Below are 13,361 nucleotides of genomic sequence, written 5' to 3' on the forward strand. Positions count from 1 at the left end.
ACAGCCAGAGCATTGTATTCTGTTCACATATTATGGGAATGATAGCAGTCTAGTAAATAGACAGAGTAGCCTGACCAACACAACTAACTATTCCCTTGAAGATATTTAAGGGATCTGGACTCATTAACTTTGGGCAAGAGAAGAGAAGGTTTAAGGAGAAAAGAAGAGCTGACCTGGGGTATTTGGAGAGCTGTCTCAAGGAAGAAGGATTAAACAAAAGGAGGGTGAAGGGTATTGCACAGAAAGCTGGCCAAATGTTCATTAACCAACTATTATGGTCAAGATACTGGGCTTAGGGACCAAAACACCCAGGTCTGGGCTCCCTGGTCTAGAAAGTACACTGTGAAGCTAGTGAATGGTCAAAGAAAGCAGCCTGAGATGGTAACCAGCCCTGAGCTCATGTCATGGGATTGGCTGACAGTACTGGACATGTATATCTTCCAGAGGAGAAGATACAAGTATTTAAAGGGCTATTGTGTAGAAAAGGGAGGGGACTTGTTCTGTCTGGCCCAAGAGAACAGAACCAAGAGTTGAAGGGCTGAAAGTACAAAGTGGAAAATTAAGACTTGTCAGGAAAACTTTCTCAACAACCAGGAAATGCAAAGGCTTGCCTTGGAATTTACTTTAGCTAATTAAATATACCTATGTTAGGCTCCAGGCATTGTATGCAGGGGAAAGAAAACTCTGAGTATGATCATTAATTAGTTAAGTGTGAGTTAATGAGTACAGTGCTTTGTAAAGCTAAAAGCACTATAAATACATTAGTTATCATTATGAATATTATCATGAAGAACAGGGATGAGCTAGAAAGTATCAGGAGGGGGGTGAACAGGATGTTGAGGGTCCAAAAGGGAATCAGTGAATAAAGTTATTAAGCACTTGTGCTGGGCTTACAAAGACAAGAGAAAGTGCCCTCAAGGAGCATATAATCTACATATAGCATATCTGGGTTTATGTTTACATGTAAAATCAGTATAGAGAAAGCTAGGGAGCCATAAACAGGTAAATAAACATTTATTAAGCACTTACTAGGAGCCAGTCACAGACAGTGCTAAGTACTGGGGAAACAAGCACATATAAAAAGAATAGTCCCTGCCCTCAGGGAGTTTATAATCTAATGGTGAAAGACTACAAAAAGAATCAGAAAGTGGGGCAAGTATTGAGGAAGGGGTGAATACAGAGGAAGGTACCCAGGCCAGGGGCATGACAAAGAAGTAAAAAATCAGTGAAACTGCTGGGAAATGGGGAGAAGATTATGCTTGGCCCCCTCATTAAACGGAAGCTTAAATCAGATTATCCAATTGGGGGCAAAGAGTCCTGGGGGCAGCTGCAGGGACAGGGGACAGGAAAAAGCCTCAGGTATTTGCAACAAGCTTTGAATGAAGCCAAGGATTCTAAGGGCAGAAGTGAGGAAGGCTGGCATTCTAGACATGGGAGACAGCCTGTACAAAAGCCTTCAAAGAAGAGATGGGGGGGTGTGTGTGTGAAGAATACAGGGGGCCACTCTGACTAGAGTGAAAGAAGCCGGAAGGGGGGCAAGGTATAATAAGCCTGAGAGAGCAGTCAGGCTCTGAAGAGCTAGATAGGAGCTCAGATTAGATGCGAGCAGTAGCAGGTACTCAAGGCCCTTGGGTACAACTGGAGGAATTGCTCATATTTAACAATTATAATTGGGGGATCCTGGACCTGGGATTTCACTGGTGAAGGTCCCTTTGCCAGTGCCCAGACTGGGGGCCACCGAGGTGTTAATTCACTTGCCTAGAATCACAAAGTCAGTATGTTTTGCAGGAGACTTGAATCCTGGCCTCCTTGACTTGGAGATTGGTTCTCCATCCACTAGGACATCCTTCTTCTCAGGTATTACTAACCCAAAGAAAATAAGGGATTTACAGAGTCACAGAGCAAGGGGGTGTCCAGGAATCTGTAGGCATGCTTGATGGGAAGGCTGGCCCTGTGCCCATGATGCTATGCTGTATAGCAAGTCTAATTACACCAGTTTTGTAAATCAGGCAGCCGAGAGGCTAAGCGTCCATCCCTGGTCACAAAGCGAGTACCTGAGCTGAAGCTCATGGTAAACACCACTTGCTACCTGAAGCCTTTCGTCTCCCTGGTTCCCGCCCAGCGGCCCCCAGCCCCCTTTGCTGCCCTGACTGCACCCTTTGATTTGAAGGCAGAGCTGTGGGCTCAGGGCCTCCACTTAAAGAGATAGGCCAGTGCAGTCTTCCCATTTCCCCCAGTTACATGGCTTTTGGATGTCTCTATGAGGCCTCAGGCCTGGCGACCTTCCTCCAATGCATGAGTACAGTGCTTTGTAAACCTTTGTCTTTGGGAACACTTCACACAGTAGGCTTTCCACTGGCATACTATTTTTTTCTCTTTAAAAACACATCTCGCTGGCTTCCAAAGATACACAGAGAAGCCTCTGGGAGGCATAAACTGTCCTACAATGCTCCAGGTGTCCAACATTCTGGCCACGCCAGCCCGGCCTCTCTAATCAGAGCAATGACATGCTGACTAGGTCCTTTCCTGATACCTTCCCCACTGCCACCAGCCCATTCAGGGGCCAGACTGGAAGGCAAAGCATTAAAGGGGAAAGATCGCTGGATTTAGAGTCAGAACACCTGGGTTCAAATCCAGCCTTTGATATTTACCACCTATGTTATCTTAGGAGAGTTGCTGTATAGTTTCCTCATCTATAAAATGAGGAGGTCTGACTGCATGGCTGCTGAAGGCCTAGGATCCATGAAGTTATCTGTACAATCTTGGGCATAACCTCTCAGGCATCAGCTGACTCATCTCTAACCAACAAGTACAAGCATTTACAGAGGGCTTGACATAATATCTCATTTGTTCATTACGGCATCCCTGGGGAATAGGTGCCATTATTTTTCTCATTTTACAGATGAGGAAACTGAGGCGAACAGGTTAATTGCCTTGCCCAGGGTCATCAGCTAGTAAGTATCTGATGCCAGATTTGAACTCAGGTCTTCCTGACTCCAGACCAAGAGCTCTACCCACTGAGGCACGAAGGTGGAGTAGGCGGCATAGGTCTCTTCCAGCTCTAGAGATTGGGTCTATGATCTTCCCTTTGAAGGCTGGTGGCAGAGCTTCTGTTACCTCATCAATAAAATGAGGGGGTTCAATTCTATGGCCTCTGCAGAACCACCCAGATCTATATCCTAACAATGTTAAGTATAATTTACTGCAGCAAGAATTCTTTACTGTGGGTGTTTTCATGCCTGATGCAGATTGCACCAAATATGATTTAGTAAATGGACTGCAAGAGTCATTTTGGCCAAAAATAATAAGTGCTTGTTGACTTGAATCCCACTGTATTTGTGTCCAAGGGGTGAGGAGCTCGCCAGTGTTTGCTAAGCTGGTCTTCGGAGTACAGTCTTAAGAGTCCCTCATTAACCCACACTTAAAGCCTTTCAAGCTTGGCAGGACCCCAGAGAGTTCACAAGACAAAGGATCACGAGCCAAAAAGCACCTCAGAAGCTGGCTCGTCCAACACACCCATTTTACAGATTAGGGAAAATGGCATCAGGGACATAAAGTGACATGCCTAAGATCACAGAGATGTTCAGAGTCAGAGGTGAAATCTGAGTCCAAAGCCAGTGTTTTCGTGGTGGTGGTGATTTTCCCCACTAACCAAGTTTATGCTTCACTGGCAAAGCCCTCAAGAAAATAGGGTTATCTTCATAAGGAAGCAGTGCAGGGCCACTTCTGGTGGGGGATGGGACCCTAACCATATACTGAAAACAACCCGGGCTGCAGCTGACAACTTTGGTGTTCCTCCAAGGGTCAGCTCAGAAGCTGCCTCTTCTGGGACTGGCCACTGGTCCTTGCCCCACCCCATCGTCAGGGTTTTCTGCCTCAGACCTGCCCGCGCTCTACACAATCAATGCCCCTTCCTTCCCGATACAATGGAAACACTTCCAAAGCAGCCAGCATTTCACTGCTTTGGGGGTATTCACGGGATCTGGCCAAGGCAGTTCACACGTAGTAGGTACTTTCTAAATTCCTATTGAGTTGGAATACTCTAGTAGTGTTTGGCCCAGGATTTGCATGAATTTTCCTCAGAACTTAAACGGAAAGTTCCACGACGATCGTGTTTGCACCATTGGGAAGCAATGTCTCCTCACTCCAGCTGGTTCTCCTTTCCCTCCCTCAATTACTTTGTACGTGTTGTAAAATGAATTCATCTGTTTACATGTCGCAGTCCGGCCCAATGCAGTGAAATCTCCTCGAGAGAAAGGACACCGGTGATTCCCAGGGCCCCAAGCTGGCTGGCCTTGAATACACTTATACAGACATTAGAATCACAAGGATGGGGAGGAAGTCTCTTGAAGGCAGGCACTTTTGTTTTTACTACTAACCTTCTCAGCAGTTAGTGCCTTCTCATGCAAGGTTATTTTTCTACCTGCTTTGTTAGTGTTTTCTCTCTGTATGTATGAGCATGCACATGTACACATGTACACAGCATATATTTATACATATATACGTATTTATACACATTTAATATGTATATGATATCTAACACTACAGATGGTGAGCTCCTTGGGAGCAGAAATGATTTCATTTTTGTCAATGTATGCCTAGAACCCATCTTCCTGAATTCAAATCTGATCTCAGACACTTACTAGCTATGTGACCCTGGGCAAATCACTTAACCTTGTCTGCCTCGGTTTCCTCATCTGTAAAATAAGTAGAGAAGGAAATGGAAAACCACTCCAGTTTCTCTGCCAAGAAAACTCCAAATGGGGTCAAGGAGAGTTGGACACACCTGAAACAAATGAACAAGAAAAGCACCCACTATGTACAGGGACTATCCTATGCCCAGAAAACCTCAAAGGAGATCTTGAAAAGTTAAAATGACTGAAAAATAATAATCCTTAGAATCTTGCACACAGCCTGACACAGGAAATAACCTGGGATTTCACTTGATTTGGGGGCTTCCAGCCCCTACCTACACAGGTCTGCACCTTCTCTGTAACTAAGTCCTTTTTATTAATTATTTTTAAAATATTTTTATTTTCAGTTCTACATTTTCTCCCTCCATCTACCCACTCTCCTACTCATTGAGAATAACAGTCTTAGAGAGTAGCATGGAATCTTGGGAGAAGTGACTTGACCAGAGTAACATCATCTCTTAGTGTCAGAGGTGGGAGTTGAACTTAGCTCCTCCTGGCTCTGCATCCAGCCCTACCCACTGAACGACACTGTCTCTGACCCATAGAAGCCATTTAACGAATCCTTGTGCATTAACTTATAAACACTTGTAGAATGGAACAGAACTGGCTTCATCCCAGTCTATGCAAATATTATCACAATTCCTGAGTCCTTAATTAAAAATTAATTCACTCTTTAACAAGAAGTAAATGAAAATGAAATCTTTAAAAAAAATGCTTAAAAATAAATATAAATCAACATACATTCGAGGTGGACCCCAATGACTGAAATTTGGGGTCTCTTCTCCTTCTCCTTCTTCTCTCTCCGGCAAATCACTGGGGAAAAAATCCAAAGTATCTGTAAGTCACACTGTTGGAACAGAATTACCATCATGGTATAAGACAACTTATTTCATAACTTGACAATTAAATTTATTACATTTTCTTTTTTTTTTTTTTAAGCAATCAGGGTTAAGTAACTTGCTCAAGGTTACACGGCCAGTTATTTCTGGGTGTGGTGCTGAGTATCTGAGCCCAGATTTGATTCAGGTCATCCCAACACTGGAGCAGGTGCTCTTACTCGCTGTGCTACCTGGCCGCCCCAATTTATTACATTTTCATCAAACAAGAAACCAGAATCCAAACAAAACAGAATACTATTGGGAGTACAGAAAGCAAGCTCCACTGAATGGCCCATAGTAAAAAGGGACTTTTTTTTTTGCTTGCCTTCTAGGAGCAAACCATCAAGCATCTTGACAAACTTTACAACATTGAGCTGAATCTAATAAAATTAAAAAGGTATAATATATAAATTCATCTTGTATTTGGATTAAAAAAGTCAACTTCACATGGTAGACAGAAACTATTCAGAAAAGGAACTGAGGGTCTTAGTGGAACGCAAGCCTAATGAGTCAACAACATGATGAGAAAAAACAAGGCTTATTTGATCCAGGGCTGCATGAGGAAAGGCGTAATTTCCAGGAAAAGAAAAGAGATGGTCTCACTGTACTCTGCCCTGGTCTTATCATATCTAGAGGATTTATTCCTGGGCCCCACGGTTTAGGAAGGATGTTGATAAGTTACAAAGTGTCCAGGAGTGCATCAAGGCGAGGGGAAGGCATGGACAGATGAGGTTTGGTTGATATGCCTGCACAGGTTTAGCCTGAAGAAGAGAAGGGAGCAAGGTCTGGTTGTTTTCAGTTATTTGAAGAAACTGTCATAGAAGAGAGATTAGGCTTGGTCTTCTAAGCACTATAAAGATGAACAGGAGCAATGGGAGAAAGTTGCAAAGGGGTCAGTTCCAGTTCAAAACTCCCTGACAGTGAGCGCTGTCCAAAACCGGGAGATGCCATCTCTAGAAATGGGAGATTCCACCTCCTTGGAGGTGTGCAAGCAGAGCCTGTAGGACCACTGGTCAGGAATGTTAGAGAGGGTGGGACTGGCCAGACATGAGGTCCCTGCCAAATCTGAGATTCTGTGATACTCCTTCCAAGCTTGGAAATGCCCATGATCCACTTCACTTTCCATCCCCATTGTCCCATGCCACATGACCTCCTGAACACACGTAGTTTAAATGACATTGTTTCCCAGCTCTTGGTCAGGAGATGAATTTATTAGCTGAGCAAAACAAACAGGATGAGTGCGCCACAAAACAAGTCTTAGCATGACCAAGTTCAGTAGTGGAGAAGAGAAATGAGAAGAAAGCTCCCACTTCTCTCTCAGAGGTGAAGGACTGTGGTGGTAGAATGTGTCCTGTCAAACAGGCCCAACTTGTTGGATTGGCTGAACTGCTTTTCCCCTCTTTTTAATTCTTTATTATAAGAGACGGTTCTCAGGGAAGAAAACAAGAAAGAGATGCATCAGAGAATGTAAGTGATATAGAAACAAAATTTACAAGTAGCATTTTTTAAAATCACAGACTTTCACAGCAGTACCTTGCTTTCTTTTGTTTTAGGATGTTTTAAGACATTATCCTGATGGAATGTGAGAAGGAAACTCCCTTTACAGGCTCATCTGTAATCCTCCAGCATCTCTGGGTTAGCTTCTCGAATTTCTCCGATCTACATCAGTCTATTCCTACTGGGACAGTTCTCATAAACTTTTTGACACTTAAAACCATAAGGTTTAGAATGGGAAGGAACCTTTGGGCTTGGGTGGGGGATAGGAAAGAAGGAAGGAAGGAAGGAAGGAAGGAAGGAAGGAAGGAAGGAAGGAAGGAAGGAAGGAAGGAAGGAAGGGAGGGAGGGAGAGAGGAAGGGAGGGAGATTTAGAACTTTTTTGCTGGTTTTAGAGTTTACAGCTAACTCTTAGTTATGCACAGTGGTATAAAGTTTCAATCAGCACAGACAGAAAATTATTACCCAATATTATGCTCATTTTGCAGATGAATACAAGGTAGTGTAAATTGTCAATGGACAATTGGCACATAAATGATGAAGCCAATACTGGAATCCAACCCTACTAACCTAGCACTGGTCACTCTGGTCACTCATTCTATGACCTCAAAATGATAGTGATAATATCTCCTACCTATATTTATACTTTAATATTCACAAACCAGTTTATGTTATTGTTGTTCTAACAGCTTTTGAGCCTCATTACACCCATGTGAAGGGGGTACTACAGGTGTTATTATGCACATTTTGCAGATGAGACAATTAAGTCTCAGGAAGGAAAGGTGACTTGTCCATGGTCACAGAGCTAATGAGTGCCAGATCATTTCTTTGACTCCAAATCCAGGGCTATTTGCACTAGACTATTGATCCTCTTTAAGTCCAAGTTCAGCCCAAGAGACAGGATTCAAATGCAGGTGCCCTGATTCCAAATCAGGCACCCTTCCCATGATGCCACAGAGCCTCCTTTTCACTACATTCCATGCAGGGAATTTAACAAGTCTTATCCAATCACTATATCCAACAGAACAAAAAATGCTATGCCCCATCCGAAGTACTATTTAACTGGGTGGGGGGAGAGGGGAAAAGAATTTCTTAAGTACTTACTATGTGCCAAGCACTGTGCTCACAACTTTACAAATATCTTCTTTTGATGAATACACTTTGTCAAAGGTGAAACCAAACACCAGAAATAAGGTGGGGAATAAGAAAAAGTGGCTGTTATCCTTCCCCAGGATCTAATGCCTGAATTTTCCCTCTAAAGATATCAACCTTCCAATAAAAATATTGTTTGAATGTGACTGATAATGATGAATGGCCCAAATTGTCTTCCATTAGTTTCACGTACGATGATGAATCACCCCCGTCCAAAAGCGGGGAGCATTTGGGGCTCTGATCATTAAAGACTTGTCCACCATAAACAAATCATTTGTAGAGAAATCGCTCTCTGGTGTCCTAGCCCTGAAGATTCCAGGCCCTGGGAAGGCCTTCCTCCACCCCCATCAATACTCCTTTTCTTTCCATACTGTTTTTTCAGTGTCACCAATAACTAAAGTTCTGGGAGTCAACCCCAGAGCACTCAGGCTGGAGATGAGACTTAGCTGTCTATGTTATTTATTCCCTTAAAAGCTTAGAAACCTGAGACAGTCTCTAGGCTCCTATCCACCATTGTTCACGGGAAGCCACACTTAACTCTGGCATCTAAGTAGGAAAATATGATCACAAACATTATTCCACTCAACCCAAAGATTCAGCCTCCCAAGGATAAACAAAATTCATGGGAAAAGGCCCTCCAGACAGTCTCTTGGGATGAGCACAGTCGTGGGTTCTATCTTCCTAGTATGAGAGATACCAGGGGCAGATTTCCCCATCTGGAAAGTGAGGGGGTTGGACATGAGGATGTTAGCCATGATCTTGTGGAGACCATGCAAGCCAGCCCATGTCAGCAGCCTAGGGCTCAGCTTTAGGAGCTAGAGCTTGGAATGGACAGAGATAAGCTGAAGGGAAAGCATTCCCAGGAAGGTGGCTATAATCAGTCAGTTGATCAACAACCAGGTTTTCAGTGCTTAAAAGAAGTGGAAAACTTGACACCTTGCCAAACACAAAATTCAACCTTTTGGTGATGGTGATTCACAAATCAATGATCACTTAACTATTATTTATTAAATGCTTACAATGTGTCTGGACCTGTGCTAAGCACTGAGGATACAGAGAAAAAGCAGAAATGGGGGCAGCTAGAAGGTACAGTGAATAGAGCACTGGCCCTGGAGTCAGGAGGACCAGAGTTCAAATCCAGCCTCCGACACGTGACACACTAGCTGTGTGACCTTGGGCAAGTCACTTAACTCCAATTGCCCTGCCTACCCCCCCCCCCCCCAAAACAGAAACAGTTCCTGCCTTCAAAGAACTTGCATTCTGAAGGAAGAAATATCATGTATATAAACAGAGATCTGCTGACCAAAGAATCCACTATTAAGTACCTACTGTGTCATTGTGCTGTTAGTGGGAGATGGATGGAGAAGGTGTTTAGCAGCTTTCTGAGGTCTGCCTGTGACACTCCTAAGTCTTTGGGCACAAGCAAATGGCTTAATCTATCTGGACCTCAGTATCCTTATGTGGGGGAAGAAGACTGGGAAAATTTAGGTAATATGAAAAGAAAAGGAATCACTTCAGTCATATTGGTTTTAAAAGCAAGCAGAACACAATGCATTATTTAAAAGAAAAACACTTGAGATATGAAGCCACATAATAAAAGATTGCATACATGTTCTTAAATACTCTTACATAAATACATCTGTATTTGAGTCAGCTGCATTACCCAAGAAGGGACAGTGCATCCTCATGGGTTTACTACTTTACAAATGTATCTCTACAAAATGGACTTAGAGAAAAATCATTCATTTACTAAGGAAATGTCAGCTTTTTTTTTTTTTTAAAGAAAAAGTGGGCCTAATTCCATCCTGTGTGTTCCTGTACAACAGTTTGGGGAGCTCCCATTAAACATTAACAGCATTTGTATTGTATCAACTGGGGTGTATTCACATATGTGGTGCCCTGCTTAGGGCAGTAGAACAAGGAGATGGGAGGGGGCCCTGTATCACAGGACAGACTATGCCCTGACAGCCTGGATGGAAGGCTGCCAGAAGGATGAGCGCTCAGCATGTCTCTGGCCTTTAAGTTTGAGATCAAGACGCAATAAATGTTCACCTGTGAGTAATTTCACAGGACTTGTGTAGGGAGATGTAAGGGGCAAGTATGTCCTCTGAGCAGGCCTTCAGCTCTTTGTGTGGCCCCCAGAGTAGCCAAGTCTCCTAGTTTGCAGAGAGGAGAAGAGAGGGAGAGGGACAGGGAGAGAGAGGAGAGGGAGAGGGAGATGGAGGAGGGAGAGGGACAGGGAAAAAGAGGAGAGGGAGAGGGAGGGAGAGGGACAGGGAGAGAGAGGAGAGGGAGAGGGAGATGGAGAAGGAGGGAGAGGGACAAGGACAGGGAGAGAGAGGAGAGGGAGAGGGAGATGGAAAAGGAAGGAAAGGGACAGGGAGAGAGAGGGAGAGGGAGAAGGGAAGGGAGAGAGAGAGTGGGAGAGGGAGGAGAGGAGAGGAGCAGATAATGGGGCAGGAGTTAATAGCATACCATGTCTCTGCTGCATATTTAGATGGCAGCAATCCGGCCTTGGAGATCCCTCGCTTCTGCGGCAGTTGATAGACAGACATGTCTGCTGACTCACTCCCCTGGGCCACTACAGGAAGATCAACCAACATTTCGGGGCCTTCGGAACCACTTGCCACACTCAGGCCTGGAGGACCAAAAGAACAGTACAATTGGCAACAAAAAAGAAGGGCAAGTGATCCCTGTCTGTGCCATTCCTGAAGCTGCCCAACTATGGGCTAGACCAGGCTTCTTAAACTGTGGGTGCAACCCCATATGGGTCCAGAAGAAAAAGTTCAACAAGCCCGGGGCTAAACACTGAGGACAGAGCAAAGAAAATGAGGCGGCCCCTGCCCTCAGGGAGCTTACGTTCTCTTTGGTGGGGAACAGGGTGATATATAAATACCATTAGATACCAAGTAAATAAACACATACATATTTATTACAAAGTAATGTAATTAAAAGAATTTGCTTTCTTAATCCAAGAAACATTGTAAAGCAGAAAGAGATAAAAGTCTGGCCCTGGGGCCACTTCCTACCTCTGTTACTTACTTATGGGTTGTGAGATCTTGGGCAAAGGAGTCTAGGCTTCTCTGACAAACAAGGAAAGTAGACTAGATGACCACATGCAGGCAGGTAAAAATAAACTAAAAGCAACAACAATGACGGTGATGATAACAGGGTGCAAGGGAATGTAGTGCTTTGAGATCGGCAGGGCACTTTATAGGATGATTGGGTTGGGAAGAGCCTGGCAGGTCGGGGTGGGGTGGGCAGAACCGGGAAGGGCAGCTTTCCATCTGAGTCCTGAAGGAAGACAGAGGGAAGGAGGGAGAGCATTCCAGGCATGAGGGACAGGAAATGGAGTGCTGTGTCTGAGGCACAGGACTGGCATGTAGTGTGGGTGAAGAGACATGCTGCATCATAAGGCTGGAAAGGCAGGTTGGGGCCAGGTCATGAAGGGTTTTGAATGACAGAGAAGAGGTTGTATTTGCTCACAGGGTCAATAGGAGGGGTGTGTGGGTGTCTAGTTGTGTCTGGATCTCCATGACCTCATATCGGGTTTTCTTGGCAGAGGTACTGGGGTGGTTTGCCATTTCTTTCTTCAGCTCATTTGACAGATGAGGAAACTGAGGCAGACAGGGCTAAGTGACTTGTGAAGGGTGAAAGAGCTGGTCTCTAAGGCCAGACTGGCACTCAGAAAGATGAGTCTTCCTGACTTGAGGGTCAGTGCTCTAAGCACCATCCCACCCAGCTGCCAGCCGGGAGCTATTAGGATTTTTGGAGTAGGGAAAATGACTTTAGCAGCAGTGTCAAGGACAGATGAAGGTGGGAAGAGATCTGAGGCAGGAGGACTAATTAGAAGTTATTGCAGTTCCTGGAGGCAAATGGTGATGAGTGCTTGCACCGAGGGGGAAGCTATGGGAGCAGAGAGAGAAGGATAGGCATGGGAGACTGTGTGAAGGTAGAAACAGTATTATTTGGCAGGCTGTTTGGAGATGGGGGAAAGTGAGAAAGAGCAGACACAGAGGACACTGAGGCGATGAACCAGGATGACTGGAAGGGTGGTGGGTTCTAAACAGGAATAGGGAGGTGCAGGAGAGAAGAGGCTGGGGGGAAATTTAATGAGCTTGGATCAAGACACATTGAGTTTGAGATGCCAGAGGGAAATCTGGTTCAGAATGTCTAATAGTTATGTTCCTAATGATGATGACAGGACAGGAGAGAGACCAGGGGTGGAGACCTAGAACATCCCCTGCACAATTAAGCTCGTGTGAGCTGAGGTCACCAAAACTATGGAGAGAACAGAAGAGGTTGGAAAAGAAGGGGCAGAGAGCTTAGGGGGACAGAGACTGAGAGAAAGCAGTTAGAGAGGAAGGATAACCAGGAAAAAGCATTGCCCTGAAAATCTAGAAAAAAGTAATGAGAAGAAAAGGGTTGTCCATGGTGTCAACTGCTATGGAAAGGCCAAGAAGAACAATGGACTAAAGGCCATCCATCTATAAAACATGAAGAGAAGAGTCATCTCCAACTCCTCAGCTACTTGTCTTGTGGTAGGAGCCCAAGGCCATGAGGAGATTGCACAGCACATAAAAGATGAGAAGTAAAGGCAGAGGTCCATCCGCTGACTTCATGGTTCGGTTCCTTACAGCCTCTGCTCTCTTGGGCAAATCACTTAACCACACTGGGCCTTAGTACGGTCATCCTCCTGACTGAAGGCCCTCTGCGCTATCCACGGCACCACCCAGCTGCCCAAAACAGAGCTATAGCGTCCAGGCATTGTCAATGGTCAAGTCACTAGGATCCCAGAGATCAGGAAACAGTAAAAAGAAGACAAGCAGCTTGGGAGTTGTGGGCTGAAAGCTAAGAGAAGCAATGGAGAGACATCAAAAGAGGCAGGAGAGTTCAAAGAAAGAAGATTTTCAGGATGAAAAGCAAGCCAATGCTCAGGGGCAAAGGAGAAAAGAAATCCCTGAAATACTAATATTTTGTGAGGGGAGATTATAAAATTGGGAAAGGATAAAAGGCAAATGAATTTCCAGCACGGCAAACCTTGTAGGAGGTGCCCTGAACACTTTACAAATAAGCCGATAAAAAGAAAGTAATAAATAAGCTTAAGCACAGAGGGCAATGCAAGGAGACAATGCAAGGGGCT

General features: G+C 44.6%; 1 protein-coding gene across 1 annotated transcript in view; it reads right to left on the minus strand.

Annotated features, from left to right (window-relative positions):
* The window catches only part of LOC138165280 (inaD-like protein), a 340,313-nt gene that overhangs the window by 193,686 nt on the left and 133,266 nt on the right, over positions 1 to 13,361 (minus strand). The window contains exons 22-23 of the mRNA XM_069093439.1: positions 10,694 to 10,856; positions 5,436 to 5,507 (exon numbers count right to left, since the gene is read on the minus strand). Coding sequence (XP_068949540.1) covers positions 5,436 to 5,507; positions 10,694 to 10,856 — 235 coding nt within the window. The remainder of the gene's footprint in view (positions 1 to 5,435; positions 5,508 to 10,693; positions 10,857 to 13,361) is intronic.

This window comes from Petaurus breviceps, unplaced genomic scaffold (assembly GCF_028583685.1).
Source record: "Petaurus breviceps papuanus isolate PSGF00001 unplaced genomic scaffold, PetGlider_PUasm1.0 208, whole genome shotgun sequence".
Taxonomy (NCBI): Eukaryota; Metazoa; Chordata; class Mammalia; order Diprotodontia; family Petauridae; genus Petaurus; species Petaurus breviceps.